The sequence below is a fragment of the Barbatula barbatula genome (assembly GCF_947034865.1).
Source record: "Barbatula barbatula genome assembly, chromosome: 22".
Taxonomy (NCBI): domain Eukaryota; kingdom Metazoa; phylum Chordata; class Actinopteri; order Cypriniformes; family Nemacheilidae; genus Barbatula; species Barbatula barbatula.
In genome coordinates this window covers 16441277-16457157 of record NC_136785.1, presented here as the reverse complement: position 1 = coordinate 16457157, position 15881 = coordinate 16441277, and the positions used below count along the sequence as shown (strand labels likewise).

The following is a 15881-nucleotide window of genomic DNA, read 5'->3' as shown; positions in this document are numbered from 1 at the left end:
CATTTGTTTGTATTCTTGCTTCTGGTTTGCACATTTTAATTCACAGAAATCCTACAAAATATGTATCTCTCGAAAATGTGTGTCCTTTTCCATAACACCCATAACACATAAATTTTCCTCTCTTTAAAAAAGAAAATGCATGCATAAACTCCATCATAAGGGGTTTGGTCAAATAAAATCAGATAATTCATTATGTTAGTAAATATTCTCATTGAATTTATGTTACAAGTTTAGACAGAAAAGGTCACTGATGCTGAAACTGCTCAATTTTATTTTATTCAATTTATTGATATGATTCGTTTTATTTGTACATTTAAAAGTATTTAATGTCAAAGCCAAGTCATTTTTTGCCATTTGTCCCCTGAGGATTTGAGCTCAAAAAAGTATTATGCTAAAGACATAAAGTTGTTCATTAACATGTTTAAATGATTCCTCATCATATACTGCACTGTAGTATAATCTAGAAAGGTGTATTTATTAGTTTGACTGACTCTCCAGAATGCCAAATCCACTGAAGCATTGTATAAAGCTGTAATAAAGTGAATTTCGGTTTGATGTGATGGCCTGATTGACTCCGGCCCTCACGGGGCCCCGAGGTCACTGAGGCGTGAGAGAGAAAGCAGAGGGAGGAGAGCGATCAGGATGAAGAAGAGGACAGAACGTGTGATTCCTGTGAAGATCGGATCAAGCGAGCGTGAGGTTCAGCGGGGCAAAGTCCACTCGGGCCTCACAGGGGGTGGAGGGGTATTGCTGATTCAAGCACATCTGTTCCTGTGCATTCACCCAAATCCTCCCCCCGCTTCCCATTGGGGGGCTGTAGTGGCGGGGGGTAAATAGAGGGACAATTAAGGTCTATAAAACTGTTTGGGTATGAATCCCTGCAAAACCCTAAACGATTCATTGGCAAGAAAAAAATCTTACCTTACGAATGGCTTTCTACATATTTAGCACTGCATGTGATAGCATGATGACAGCAGGAGGTGTCAACATCAATGTTTTTGTTGGTTGAAAGATTTGCAATGTGTTAGTTAAGGAATTAACCCGAGTACCCATTTAGTTAAATCACTGAGTGTACGGTACGGGTGAATGATGTTCCCCCAACAGAGTAATAAGTAAAAGACACAATAAGATTCAGAGATGTTGAATCCTTGCGTAAATATAATTTGCCAATATCTCTATACAAGCAGATCCCATGCACGTGAAATGTCTTGTACCGAACCCTCATCACATGTTCGGTCTAAAATGATTTTGACCTCTTGTGGGGAACCATCAAAGTCTTTTTTTGAACGTTGTATCTATAAAACGGCCATGAATTCTTTACTGTGTTGTAAAACCACAGTTCAGCATCATAGTTATCCACTGATATAGTGTTATAGTCCTGGGATTTTCAAAGGCATTTTAGCAAACAATGTGAGTTGTAAAAAGCCTTCGGTTTCTGGTGTTGTGCAAATATGAATGAGATGACTTGTAAATGTGTTAATACTCTGGACTGAACATAATGTATAAGTTTAAGTTTATCTTTAAGAATAGGTTTAGTTGTGGGTACTGTGAATGGTATGAATTTTTGTATCATTTTACTGTAAAAAGCAAAAACTGTGGTGTTTTGGATCTATACTATGGTTACTGTGGTTAGGTGTATGTGTGAGTGAGTGTCAGCGGGGGGCTTCAGAACTGCAGTGCGTTCTGGGAGAGTAGCTTCACTCACACTCCTTATTTCCTCTACAGCTCATCTCATTTGCTCCTCTACCTCCTTAAAGGAAATGAGTCTAATGTCTTCAGTCACTTTAATTTTGATAAATGCTTTCAGTGAAAAGTCGGTCTCACACATTCATTCAACTCAATGAACGACGGTGTGAGTTAAAATTGCTTTCATATTAAAGGTTTGATGACAATTAAAAATGTGTTTCAAGAGAGAAATGTCCATTTTTAAATTACGCTGTTCTGCTGAACCCAAAGGAAGGTATTTGGAAGAATGTTATCAATTTTCAGTTTTGGGGCATCATTGACTACAATAAGACATTTTAAAATGGTACTCAAAAGTGCCCCAGAACTATTTGATTTGCCAAATTCTTCAGAAATTCTACTGTGGTAGTGAATAATGTCCCAGAACTGAAAATTGCTAACATTCTTGCAAATATCGTTCTCTGTTTTCATCAGAATAAAGAAAGTGAAACAGATTTGAAACAACTTGAGGGAGAGTAAATGATTTATCAGATCTTTTAATTTGGGGTGAACTGACCCTTTTCATTTTTAAGTCCACAAAAAAGACTAGTATATGTACATTTACATTTAGTCATTTTGCAGACGCTTTTATCCGAATGAGTCCTATGAGTAATCGTATTGTAATAATATGTGTATACATTTATATTTGAAATTTATTTTTAAATAACTTTACAAATCTGATACGATCACATCTCCCAAGTCATAATGGAAAACGTCCCTGAAAATATCCCGAGTCAAACAATAATAAAATGATTTTGTCAACAATTATAGGACAGGCTTTTGCATTTTAAAATAAAGGTGCTACAGAGGTTTTTCACAGTGATGCAAATATAATAACCATATTTTATTTACTCAACGAACCATTAAAAAAAACTTTTGTGAAACAGAAAGGCTCTACAGATGTTTATGGTTCTTTATGGAATCATTCAGCCAAACTAGTTTTTACATAGCATTGTGTAGCAGGTTTATTTTACCAATGTAACATTTAGAAAGTTCTGATAACAGATCGATTTAGCTGTGCACCCGCCGAACATGCAGATATACTTGTCATGCATATTTATACATCAATGCTTTGTTTTATGACACATAACAATACTAATGATTGCTCATCATCATGAAATGGAAGCTCGTGTGGGTTAGATTACTGAGGTTAATCTCTAACAGAGTGATGAACTGAGTCTTTATATGATGTGACACACTGCACTCTCACTGCAAACACAGACAATAAATGCCTGCAGACCTCACCTAAATCTCAAAAGAATTTGCTCTGTTTACAATATGTCACCTCTCCATCTTTCGTATCGTCATTCCAAACCCTCGGATGTCCAAATTCAGTTTTTTAGAAAATGGAAAAATGACTTTCCATTAGTTAGACATTTGCAGTGACGAACATAAAGGTGACCAATAATAGTGAAAATCACGAAATATGGAGATACAAGCTTTTAGAAGAACAGCAGCGATATGTTTCTGTACGTACTTGTGAGTCCAAGTCAAGGTCCGACTTACTGACTCGGAACTCATCTTTCTGGTCACTGATTTTCCAGCATGAGTTTGCTCAAAGAAACATTTTGTCGTCCAAACATTTGAGCTGCAGAAACAACTTAAATATTATTATTAAATTTCGCATTTTTCAAGCACACACTGTGTCATATGTGCGCGTCACTGAGATGGAAAGACAGATCCTACACAGTCAATGAATACAGTGGAGTGTATTGATCTACTCTGATAACAAAATACCTTAGCTTTCAAACCACAGGCAAATCAACCTTATTTTAATGGAACATCAAGGAAGGGGCTTTTTGAAGGAAACAGCAGAGCTTTTGATGGAGTCATAGGACAACATAACAGCCTCCTGGTCAAAAAATAAATAAAACACGAACAAATTATTCATCCAATACAGTCACACTCCACTGCAGCTTTCACAACAGAAGCAGTTTCACATCCTGGAAAAAAATATGTAATTTCTGTAAGTTTGTTATTAACCGCTGTTAATCATTGAGTATTGACCAGTCCCCTAAATGTGTGAGAAAGGTTGACATACAGAATGGATTAAAATTCTGTTCCAGCAACGAATCTGGTCTAGTGAAAACTAAGTTTTCGGTTCTCTTTTTAGAAATATATGTAAGTGAGAGGTGGACATATTATTTATCTGCACACATGTTTACTGATTACAGATTTACATACATCATGAAGCCACACACGCAATTTTCTAGTTTCAAAATCCACTTTTTTACATTACTTCAATGAGGTGATAACTACAATATGAAAGGCAATGCTGCTAAAAATAAGGAAAAGCGTTCATATAACCATATTATGAACACAAACTGTGTAAAATAAAAAGACACAATTAAAAAATTGAGTTGTTGACCATTTGCAGATGTTTACAAAACATAGGGACACATGGTTTTCTTTTATTTGAAAAATGAATCTCAACATATAATAACAGACAGACATTGATTGACGGAAGAACATTACATTTACATTTATTCAGCAGACACTTTAAATCAAAGTGATTTACAAATGAGAAAGGATTTGTCCTTTTGTCAACTTGTAAATACAATTCATTTGTCAGTAAATACAATACACAATACACACTTTATTTGTGAAATCTGACAAAGAACCTTTAAAACCTTAATTGTTTAAAGTAACCTACACTCATGCAACATATGTCTGGATATAACTTACCTGTGATATATTTAATAAATACACAAACACTAAGATTATAAGCAGCATGCAGAATTATACAATATTCGTGTATAAATAAATTCTTATAATAACACCTGGACATTTTTTTACTCTTGTTTCTTATGTAAGATGATGAAGTGAAGTGTCAAAAGTGTCACGGAAACCATTATTACCCAATGGCCATATTATAGAAAAAAAACCTTTATCAACTAAAGTGTGTTTTCGCATAACTCATAAATGTCTACATTTGCATAATGTACAAAAGCCAATCCCATTAGGTCCCGTCCAGAGCTCCGCCCACCAGGAACGCTAAACTACTTCCTTCAGCAGGTGCGCTCCTACGCTGGACATCGGCAAAGGTTTGCGTAAAGGACACTTTAGTCTCGTGGTCTTCCGTCTGTAAATTTGCTAGTGATTTAACTGCATTTCACACGTCTGTTTACCGAGGCCGGAGGATCTTTCAACCAGACCGGATTGATGTTTACTGACATGGTGTCCAAGTTGACATCGCTTCAGCAGGAACTCCTGAGCGCCTTGCTGGACTCGGGGGTCACCAAGGATGTGCTTGTTCAGGCGCTGGAGGATTTATGTCCGTGCCCAGCTGAATTCGGGATTAAAATAGAAAAGCCCTTATCCCCGTCAAGTGCCAACGGCGGCAGCGACTCCAATGATTCAAAGCCGGTGTTTTTGACTCTGAGCAGCGCGCAGGGTAAACTCGGCAAACTGTCCGGCGATGAAGGCTCGGAGGACGGGGACGATTACGACACGCCGCCGATCCTGCGGGAGCTGCAGTCTTTGAACACAGAGGAAGCGGCGGAGCAGCGCGCGGAGGTCGAGCGTATGCTATCGTGAGTCATTCATACAATTCTTGACTTTCAATAAATTGCACGATAAAATATTAGGCGTGTACGAGAATAAAAGGACATCGCTTGTATCCATGCTACGCGCAAAAAAAACAGCAAATGTAGGCCTATTGTACACATTTGTATGGTTTATAATTGTTTCACTTGTTTTTGTTTGCCAAAGAACAAACCACGAAATTATTTAGAATATTATTGCGATTCGTTTTATAGATTTAGAATATTTATTTATTAAAATGTCTTTCACGTATTGTTTTTATTAGTAGTTCTTTACAATTATTTTAAAATGTTTCTGATGGTCTGTTTTAACGGGATTACATTTAGAAAATATCCCCCAAATTGCCTGAATAATAGACAACACGTTAAGGTAAAAACGAAACCACGTGTAGTTGTTATTAATTTATTTCTATAAATCATCAACGAAAGATACACAATGTCGTATGAATAGAGGCAAAAGATATCTAGTTATTCATTGTCCAAAGTTATAGGCTTAAACCAACATCCTCGACCACACTCCTCACTAATGTGAGGACTTATTTCCGAATACAAACAGCGGCCGACTCATTCTTTAAGGCGCATTTTCTTTAAAATGTACAATATATCATTTAATTGTCGTTAATTTGCATTCTACGTCATACGACTTTAGATATTTGATTTTCTAGCTATATGTTTCGTTCTTTTATTAACCCGAAGGCTCGTGAATAGCTATACAGATAGTAATCCGAAATGACCGTCGGCTTTATATCAATATAATGAAAAGAAATTGTTGGAAATTATTTTTCTAAAATGTTAGTAAACGTTTTTAAGCTGCAAAACTAATAGCACGATAATTATATTATTTTTCATCTTTATTAAAAACCATTCATAATTATAATCCTTAATTATTATACTATTTATTTGCATATTTATATTTGCTTTTTTTGCTACATTAAATATAATTAGTTTTTGCGATTTGTATTTACACTTCTGTTGTTTTTATCTCATGGTATTTTGCCTTCGTATTTAAGCTTTATAAAGATTTGGGCATAATGTTAATTCTTAACAGAACAAATGCTGAATAATATAAATTGTACAAATGATCTAATAAATATAAATGACGCATTGTTATTTTGTGTTGTTTCAGAGGGGACCCGTGGCGCGTGGCGCGCACTGTTAAAGGCTACATGCAGCAGCACAATATTCCTCAGCGCGAGGTGGTGGACGTCACGGGTTTGAATCAGTCTCACCTGTCGCAGCATCTCAACAAAGGCACACCGATGAAGACCACCAAACGAGCCGCGCTTTACACCTGGTATATCCAGAAGCAGCGCGAAATCGACCGACGTAAGTCATTACGGCTAAAATAATAAATATTATCATTTTAGCCTATAATAATCAAATGTTTGCTTTCTTGTTTATTTTTAAATATGTATTTACCTCCAATATAATTTAACAAGTAGCCCTAAAAATGCGTAGGCCAATTAGAAAATAAATTACCAAATGAATGCATTTACTTAGAAAAATCCCGAAAAGTGGCTTGAGTGAAAATAAAATAATACTTTTTTATTTTAATTTATGTAACAGATACTTTCTGGGGACTCTAACTTAATAATGTAGGCTATATTGTTGAATTACTAGGATATTGAATTTATTTGATATCATAAAACATAAGCCTATGTCGTTGTTCATCAATATATCAAGTATTAAGATTATTTATTATAAGTATTATATTGTGTTAAATATAATTTTATACTATAGCTATATTATAATGTTATATGTTATATATACAATATACAAAAATCTTTACATTATAATTAAAATCGTATTCTGCCCTTTTTATATAAAGTTTTCAGACTTTGATCAAATGTAAAAGTGTACTGTTTTCATAAAAGTAATTAAAAAATACATTTATACAAAATTAATTACCATACATGCTACCGTAAACAAACATTGTGATGGTCATTTCAGACAAGGTCAATAAGGGAGCTCTGCTCTACAAGTCCCATGACTGCACCCATCTTAGCCGCGCTCATTCCATCATTATGGGAGCCCCCATCCGTGCGTTGTATCATGATTCTGCCTTACTCTGCCCCAATCGTGTCCCCCTCTTATTTCCGCAGAGTTCGACCGTGTTCAGGGCCTTGACGCTAGTGACTCAGGCAGTCAGGATCAGGTCCTGTTTTTTTTCCCAGAATTCAATCATGCCGCGCCGAATCCGGGGGTCGCGGGAGGTTCCGGAGGGCCGCTCGGAGAGGAGGGCGAGCCAGGATCCAAGAGAATGAGACGAAACCGTTTCAAATGGGGTCCGGCGTCTCAGGAGATCCTCTACCAGGCTTATGAACGACAGAAGAACCCCAGCAAAGAAGAGAGGGAGGCGCTGGTGGAGGAATGCAACAGGTAGCTCATGACTGCAGATTTGATGATGATCTTGATGATGACGATCTTACATAAATAAATGAAAAAGAAATCAGTAAATTTGATCAGTTCAGTGTTTTGATGGTTGTTTTCAGGGCCGAGTGTATGCAGAGGGGCGTGTCACCCTCTAAAGCTCATGGACTGGGGTCAAACCTGGTCACGGAGGTCCGCGTGTACAACTGGTTTGCTAACCGACGTAAGGAGGAAGCTTTCAGACAGAAGCTGGCGATGGACACGTACACCCCGCACAACATGAACCCCCTTCTCTCTCACGTATCGTCACACACACACCACCATCACAGTAACTCAGAAACAAGTAAGATTTCACTGCAATGCAAACACTCACGAGCAGAATCACATGCCTTGTTCACATCTGTTATTAACATCCATGTTGAGTGACCTCATCACATGAGACAGAGCACTAACTTAAATATAAACTACATTGTAAAAACTAAAGTGCCATCATTTTTTATGTACAAAATGGCTTTACAGGTCAACTAACTGTTTAACATTTTGGCCAGTGGTGAATTGTGGTAACTTACGACTTGACTACATACAGAAAAATGGCAGTGTGCTTTTTTAACTCTTTCTAAACATAGTAAAAAAACAAGTTATTTTCTTGAGCTTGTTCATTTGTGCATATAAGGAATGCGAGAATTCTATGACTATTTTAAAGTTAAAAACTTATTTGACCAAAAAACAATCAACTTTGCATTACAAGTCATTTCGACGTAATATTTTATATTGGTTAAATTAAAATACTTATAAGAAGTTATGTATAAGTTATGTATGAGTTGAAGTAATGTAAAAAAAAGTTGAAATGAAAGTTGATTGCAATTTTTTTACAGTGAATGTGGTTTGAGTGATGACAAAACATTTTAGGCCACACTTACACCTGCATTTAGTGTTATCTTGAAACGAATGTCAATACCAGGTGTAAATGGGGTCACAGGCATGAGGGGTTTGTGTTTTATTGGAATTCCACCGCTCCATCAGCGTGTGAACAAAATGCAGAGCCGCACCCGTAGACACAGGTGAGATCGAAGGACAAAAAAAATCGCTTGCCACAATCTTGGGGTCAAACGAGGGTCAAGTCAAAGTTTGGTGACTTGAAGGGAGAGATCAGATTGAAACGTCACATTTTCTCCTGCAAAAGATTTGATAGCACATTTAAATAGCAAGAAACGTGACTATAAAAAGTATTCTTTAAGGTTTTGACGTTTGTGGAACACAGAGCTGTTTTGTTCTGTTGGAACGCCGTAAACCATCGGCCTGTGAAATAGGACGAATTCCGCAGAATGTTTACCAATGGATTAATATTACGTCAGGAGAGTGAGTCAGAGAACGGCGTGTTTGCTCATACTGTGTATTCTGCTCCAGTCACTGACCTTAAACCCTTCAAAAGCTCTTTGATTGTTCGCCTTCATGAAGAAAGAAATGGAACAACATTTTGTAAAATTTGTCCTGTGGCATGTTTAGGGGTAATGTATTTTAACACAACATGTGTGCGTATGACGGTGACGGTGGGTTATATGAAGGCAGTCTTTAGTGTTTGAACTGTGCAGACGCTTATCACTTTTAGCTGGTATGCAACCAGGTCAAATAGAGATAAACAGAATCAGGTCAGTGGGTGCAACTAGCAACTAGTCTTCCTCATCTTCCCCACATTTCAATTTTCTTTGTGATGTGGCAAAATGCACATTTGTTTCTTTGTGATTTGACGATATACTCATTCTTTTACCGCCACAATATTCAAAGATATAATTATAAATAATAGTATCTCTTTGTTGCTTGTCTTTGCCAATGCAGAACTCCGGTACAGTCAACAAGGAACCAGTGAGGTCACTTCCTCTACAGCCATCAGTCATCATGGAAACAACCAATCAGTATTGCAACAGGTGTCTCCGGGTGGTCTGGATCCCTGCCACAATTTGTTATCGACGGACGGTAAAATGGTAAGCAAAACAAAAAATGGTATGCGCAAGAAAACACATTCAGCCTTGTTTATTTGATCAGAAAGATCGGTAACAGGCACGGCAGAGATCAATGCATTTTTACAGACATGATAGATGAAGTCGGCCTTAATTTGAAAACTGACTCAAGTAGGTCAAAGACTACATTGATCCAGCTTGCTGCAGGCGGTACATATAACACTGCATCAATGCTTTTATTCAGCTTTATGACTGACATGAATTGCCCCCCATAAACATGAGTTACGTTACACAGTCTAAAAACTCTGACACACATAAGCCCCTCCATACTGCGAACGAAAGGAACCATGTCCTTACTCGCTGTGTTTGTGTACCATATATGTATTTACATAGTGTGTGTGTCCAGATCACTGTGTCAGGTGGAATTTTGCCTCCTGTGAGCACCCTGACCAACATTCACAGTCTTTCTCAATCATCTCATCATCACCAGCAAGCACAGAGTCTCATTATGAGCTTGGCTGCTCAAAGTGAGTGTATCACATTTTTCTCTTTTCACATTTCCTCTTTCTCCTTTATAGCTTTCGCTTAATTCACTGCCAATGTAGATATATATAACTAGATGCCTCATTCGAGCGATCCTGACACGTAGACGTGTCCGCCATATTGGAACGGTCCACTGACATCACTCATAGTTTGCTAGTATGCCACAACATTGTGCAGCCAATGTCTGTGAGAACCGCGAAAAATTGTATTCCCTCTAGTTGTTGTCATGTGATAGTTTAACAAATAAAAATAAGTTTTCATAGTCATACATGCGTACAACTAGATTTCTCTTGAGGTTTAACGGACTGGCTTTCAGTTTTGCCAAATTTGTTAGACAAATCCCTTCATCACGAGCCTAATGTCCCTAGTCTAAACCTTAAAACTTAACTTTCATAAATAAAATCATCTTAAGATTGGCAGCTAAATAACAAAACAACTTGCAACAACAGTTTAAAAGTAAAAGCGTTTGGCAGTCTGGCTAGTGGCTAATAATATAACTATTTATATTCAATACAATTTTTGAATAAATATGAATTTAGGTTATTGTTTTATTATATATTCACAATATTGTATATGATTTATTGTATAATAATTAGTTAAATGAGTTTCGTACACAGTAACATTTGTTTACATTTATTCATTTGGCAGATGCTTTTATCCAAAGCGACTTACATGTAGGAGAGATGTCATTTATGTTGTTGCTTTGAAATGTGCCATCTAGTAATATATATCTATGCCTGTCAACATTTCATTTCACTGTCATTAGACATTACAATTATTTTAAATTGAATGGTTGTTTACTGCAACACATCAAGCGTGTGTATGTAAACTTGTGTAGAGTATATTATTGGCCTAAGCTATATAGTAAACTGAAATGTACAAATAATAATAAAGTTCATTTTTACATACAGAAGTCTTAAAAGTACAGTAGAAAGATCATCAGAGAGAGGAGGATGGTGCAAAATCATGTGATTGTTTCATTATAGGAAAACATTTTATTTGCAAATCGTGGGGACAAAAACACTTTAAAGGTGTATGATGCGGCTTTTAAAGAACCACGCATGTTGACAACACTTTCTCGTGCTTTTAGGTCTGACATCTCCTCAGTCTCAGAGCGTGCCCGTCATCAACAGCGTGTCTGGACTCACCACCCTGCAGCCTATGCAGTTTTCCCCGAGCTCCAGCCTCACACAGCTGACCACAGCACACCTCTCCCAGCAGCCCTTCACACAGTCACACAGTAAATATACAACATTCCTCATATCCTTCATGTCCTTCCAAACCTGTATGACTTTCATTCTTCTTCAGAACACAAAAGAAGATATTTTGAAGAACGTTGGGAACCAAACAACGTTGACCCCCATTGTGTGGACACAAAACCACAGAGACATTTATCAAAATATCTTCTTTTGTTTCACAGAAGAAATAGTCATATATAGTTATTGAACGTCATGAGGGCGAATAAATGATGATAAATGATTCAAGATAAATGAAATCTTGTGTCTTTCAGTGTACTCTCCTAAACAGGAAGTTTCTCAGTTTTCTCATGCATCTCGATACGCGACTATGGACACCAGCACCATCACACACCTGGGCTCAAGCAAACAGGTTCTTATTTTCCATCTTACAGAAACGTTATATTATATTATATAACGTTTTATTATTTTCTTACTGTATTGTGAAGTGGCAAATCTTGACATTTCTCTCCATCTAGTAACTGACTACTAGATGGAGTAGCTAGATGGAGTAACATAAACTACAGTGTCTGTACTGTATGAGTCTGTGATGTTAAATGGATGTTCTCTCTGTTCACGGCAGTGTCCTCTGCAGGCCTGGTGAATGAACACGCTGATGTGAGAACTTCCTCGGCAGCTTAGCAACAGGAGGGCCTGACATCTGCGATTCTCAGTTACTCTGGTAACCTCCCAGCTTGAAGGAACCGATAGGTGCAGCACTGCCTCTGAATTGAAGAACCGTGATTTATACATTACACCTCTAAGCCATAGAGGATAAAAGAACAAACTGCTGGAACTTGCCATGATGATGAAATACTGAGCCGAAGGTTTCACTCTGATCAGGGTGGAATCGGATGGGATCTATGATATTGTATATACTGTACACTTTAATGAGGAAAAATGTTTTGTTATAAATTAATTAATAAAAGGTCAACATGTGAGGCAAACAAACAAAAAATGATGACCACACATATGTCTGAGATTCTAAATGTATCCCGTAAGAAAAATCACCACATTACAATGAAAAATCTGATTTCTTTACATTAGAAAAGGGTCTCTCCATTTCAATGCATGGACTTGCACATAAATGTTAAAATCCCAAAAGATGCTACCGATGTAATTGCTTCTCAGGGATTGATTTCACACTACTCCATTGTAGTTAATGTTTTGAAGATGTGTATAACTGGGCTATTTTTATATATGTTTTGGAATCACTGCAATCATATTTATATTTGTGTAAATTGAGAAATAAATAATGCATTTTTGAAGAATATCTCATTGCAGTAGTGCTCATTTTTCATTTTCTCACCAATGTCACGTTACTACAGATACGCCATTTGAAGATGCAGTTCGCTAAACATTGTGTAAAAACACTTTTGTCATAAACTGAAGGTGAATGGTGCCAGATGCTCCCAGTCCCTAACATTCTAACATCCCCTTTTGTGTTTCACTATACCATAATCTCATGGCAATTCATAACTATTTTATATTTAGTAAATCGGTTGCTAAATTGTAAGATTTTGTGTAATATCATTTGCACGTTTTCGAATGATCTGCTCTCGCCCCAGTTATCACCACATTTTTTGAAAATCATAGATTTACGTGCGAAACACATTGCACAAATGCATACCTCATTTAGCAACCTCATAAATTAGTTAAGTTTTCCTGAGATAGTTGCACATAAGAAGGTCATACGGGTTAGGAACAACATATGGTCGAGTAAATCATTTCCTTTTTTTATTTTTAAGTAATGTGATTCTTTTACGTAGAAAATTATTTGAATTGAAGTATGTTTATTACTGTATGAAAGTTCGGCATGGCCACACTTTCCTTTCGTTTGTCTTGTGCATTGGAATGTTTTTAAACACAAAGGTGTTAAAAAGCGGGGCAGAGACTTGGGCAATAAAAGGGTGTGTTTTTATTTTCCATGCCCCATTAGGTCTATTTCCCCTGCTGTCTGTCTGGTCAAAGAGCAAGTATCATTCAGAATCACGTTAAGTCATCACATGACTTCTCTAGTGTGTGATTTCAGTTTAGTTTTCATGGAGACTAAATAAAGTCAAAAGGCTGCAGTTATTATTCTATGCTACAAGAATGAATATCAGGGAATCTCCTGAAAACACACAAAGGATATTAATGTCCAGGCATCTAGGCAGGCATAACAGCCTGCCTAGATGACATCTCAGCTTGGATGAAAGAGCATCACCTTTAGCTGAACCCGGCCAAGACAGAACTATTTGTGTTTCCGGCACACCCCACGGTGCAACACGATCTCACCATCCAGCTTGGCAATTCCACTATCACTTCCTCCGAATCAGCCAGGAACCTCGGAGTCATATTGGATGAACAGCCGTCCTTCAATGATCACATTGCAAAGACAACGCGATCATGCCGATATGCCTGATTTAACATTCGCAAGGTTAGACCCTACCTCACTGAGCATGCGGCACAACTCCTTGTCCAGGCCCTGGTAATCTCACTGTTGGACTACTGCAATGCTCTCCTTGCTGGTCTTCCTGCAAAGGCTATCAAACCACTTCAGCTGGTTCAAAACGCAGCAGCACGCCTCGTCTTCCAACAGCCCAAAAGAGCTCATGTGACACCCATATTCATCTCTATCCACTGGCTACCGGTTGAAGCCTGGATCAGATTCAAGTCACTGATGTTTACCTACAGGACTATGACTGGATCTGTGCCGGCATACTTTCGCTCCCTACTACATCAAGAACCCTGCGATCAGCAAACGAGAGGCGCCTTGTATTGCCTTCTCATAAGGGCACTAAATCCCCCCGCTCATTCTCCTTCACAACTCCTTCCTGGTGGAACATTCTTCCAAATGCTGTCCGGTCAACCACATCTCTCACAACCTTCAAAAAACTACTTAAAACCCATCTCTTCGGTGAATACTTGACAGACAAATGAAAAAAAACTCAACAGGTATTGTTCTAGCTCTTGTTGAAACTAGTAACTTTGTATTAGCACCTAATGTACTATTGCTACACTGGTAGTTAAACAGAACAAAAACATTTATACAGGTTAGCAGCAACTTGAGGGTGAGTAAAATTATGACATAATTTTCATTTTTGGGTGAACTATCCCTTGTGAAATCAATTAGACAAATGCAAATGAAAGGAATTACAGCCTTCTGGTCCCACTGTACTAAAGTATGTCCCAATCATATTGATCCAACAAACTGTGTATAAACAGACTGTATTTTTTATGTTTCCAACATGCACCCAAAATATTTTTTTATACAAAATTGTATACAAAAGCCAAATAACATGTACATTGATCGACTCAAAAAACACATAAGCAAAGAAAGTGCAGAGCACAAAACTATATGTGTCACATCATATATGATCCTCCAGGGACTGAAATGAAAATACCTGCTGCTAAAATTCCCTAAACCATCTGTGAACAATTTTTTGCCTTTACCAGCACCAGAACATTAAGCTGGATAACAAACATATTTTTGCCAACATGCGCCTTAAAACATCTTTCCATCTGATCTCTGCATATTCACATCCATTTTGAATCTAAAGATGATCACGTGGAACATTCAGAATATCTTCAACAGATTCAACTGCTGTCACTGTACTTCAATTTGAAATGAGCATAAGAGCTTCTTGAGTCTAAGGGGATCTGTGAGGCAGCAGGGGACACATGCTGGGATGTGGACAATGACAGACAGTGTGGAGGCGTGGAGTGGAGAACGTGGAGGCATGTTGTGTCAGCTACTGTTGCTGGTGTCAAAGGTCAGAATGACAGGAAGAAGAAAAGCTGAGTGTACTCCTGCTCTCCTCCCACACTATTCTGGTTCCGTTCTATTAAGTGATAACAGTGATCATGTTCAGAGTTAATGGGCTCTACACGCGTGTGACTTCCACGTTTCATGGTAAGAACCCTAGGCAGTTTCCTGTTGGGGGCACTTAAAACAGAGAGAAATTGGGGAAAGGTTCAATTCAGCAGATGCTGTACATTGCGGCACACCGCAGTGGTAAGTGTTATAACGACAAGTAAACTTATGAAAGTATCATTTCAAATACGGTAGAACAGCATTCTATATACCACTGCGGTGTGCCTTTAGCCTTTAGCATCTGCAAAATGTAACTATTTTCTCAGTTACCCATTACCCAACCGGTAACTGCCTAGGGTTTTTCCTGTGATAAGCGGAAGTAACGCGTGCATATAGCCTATTTGATCTCAACATTCTGGTTGTAGGAGGATCTGCCTGTAAGAGGTCATAATCACTCTCCACCCCCATGTCTGACTATGAGGGGCGCAGTGTGTGGGCCCAGATATCAGCCCACGAAGACCTCTAGATTTGTTTGCATGGACAGTTTTTGAATATGCTGACTAAAATATGTTGTATTTCAGCCACAAGTAACATTTCACTCTCTTCGAAAAACTGTGACAGAAATTGTAAGTCTAAATGTAAATTTTACATCAATCAAACTACAGGTAACCAACAAAATAAAAACATGATAACATAATAAAAACATGAACATTTT

General features: G+C 37.7%; 1 protein-coding gene across 1 annotated transcript; it reads left to right on the top strand.

The window, feature by feature from the left end:
- The first annotated feature begins 4709 nt into the window (after positions 1-4709).
- On the top strand, positions 4710-12636 carry hnf1bb (HNF1 homeobox Bb). The gene is made up of 9 exons (XM_079486727.1): positions 4710-5255; positions 6391-6590; positions 7367-7643; positions 7757-7977; positions 9471-9616; positions 9999-10119; positions 11226-11375; positions 11646-11743; positions 11954-12636. The coding sequence occupies exons 1-9, from the start codon at positions 4885-4887 to the stop codon at positions 11972-11974; spliced, it is 1605 nt and encodes a 534-aa protein (XP_079342853.1). The 5' UTR covers positions 4710-4884; the 3' UTR covers positions 11975-12636.
- Positions 12637-15881: the final 3245 nt, after the last annotated feature.

Bases quoted from the DNA above. Each gene is read 5' to 3' on its own strand.
- hnf1bb (XM_079486727.1), top strand. From the start codon at position 4,885: ATGTTTACTGACATGGTGTCCAAGTTGACATCGCTTCAGCAGGAACTC. The intron at 6,591-7,366 runs GTAAGTCATTAC...TTATTTCCGCAG, and splicing joins GCAGCGCGAAATCGACCGAC to AGTTCGACCGTGTTCAGGGC. The intron at 9,617-9,998 runs GTAAGCAAAACA...GTGTGTGTCCAG, and splicing joins TATCGACGGACGGTAAAATG to ATCACTGTGTCAGGTGGAAT.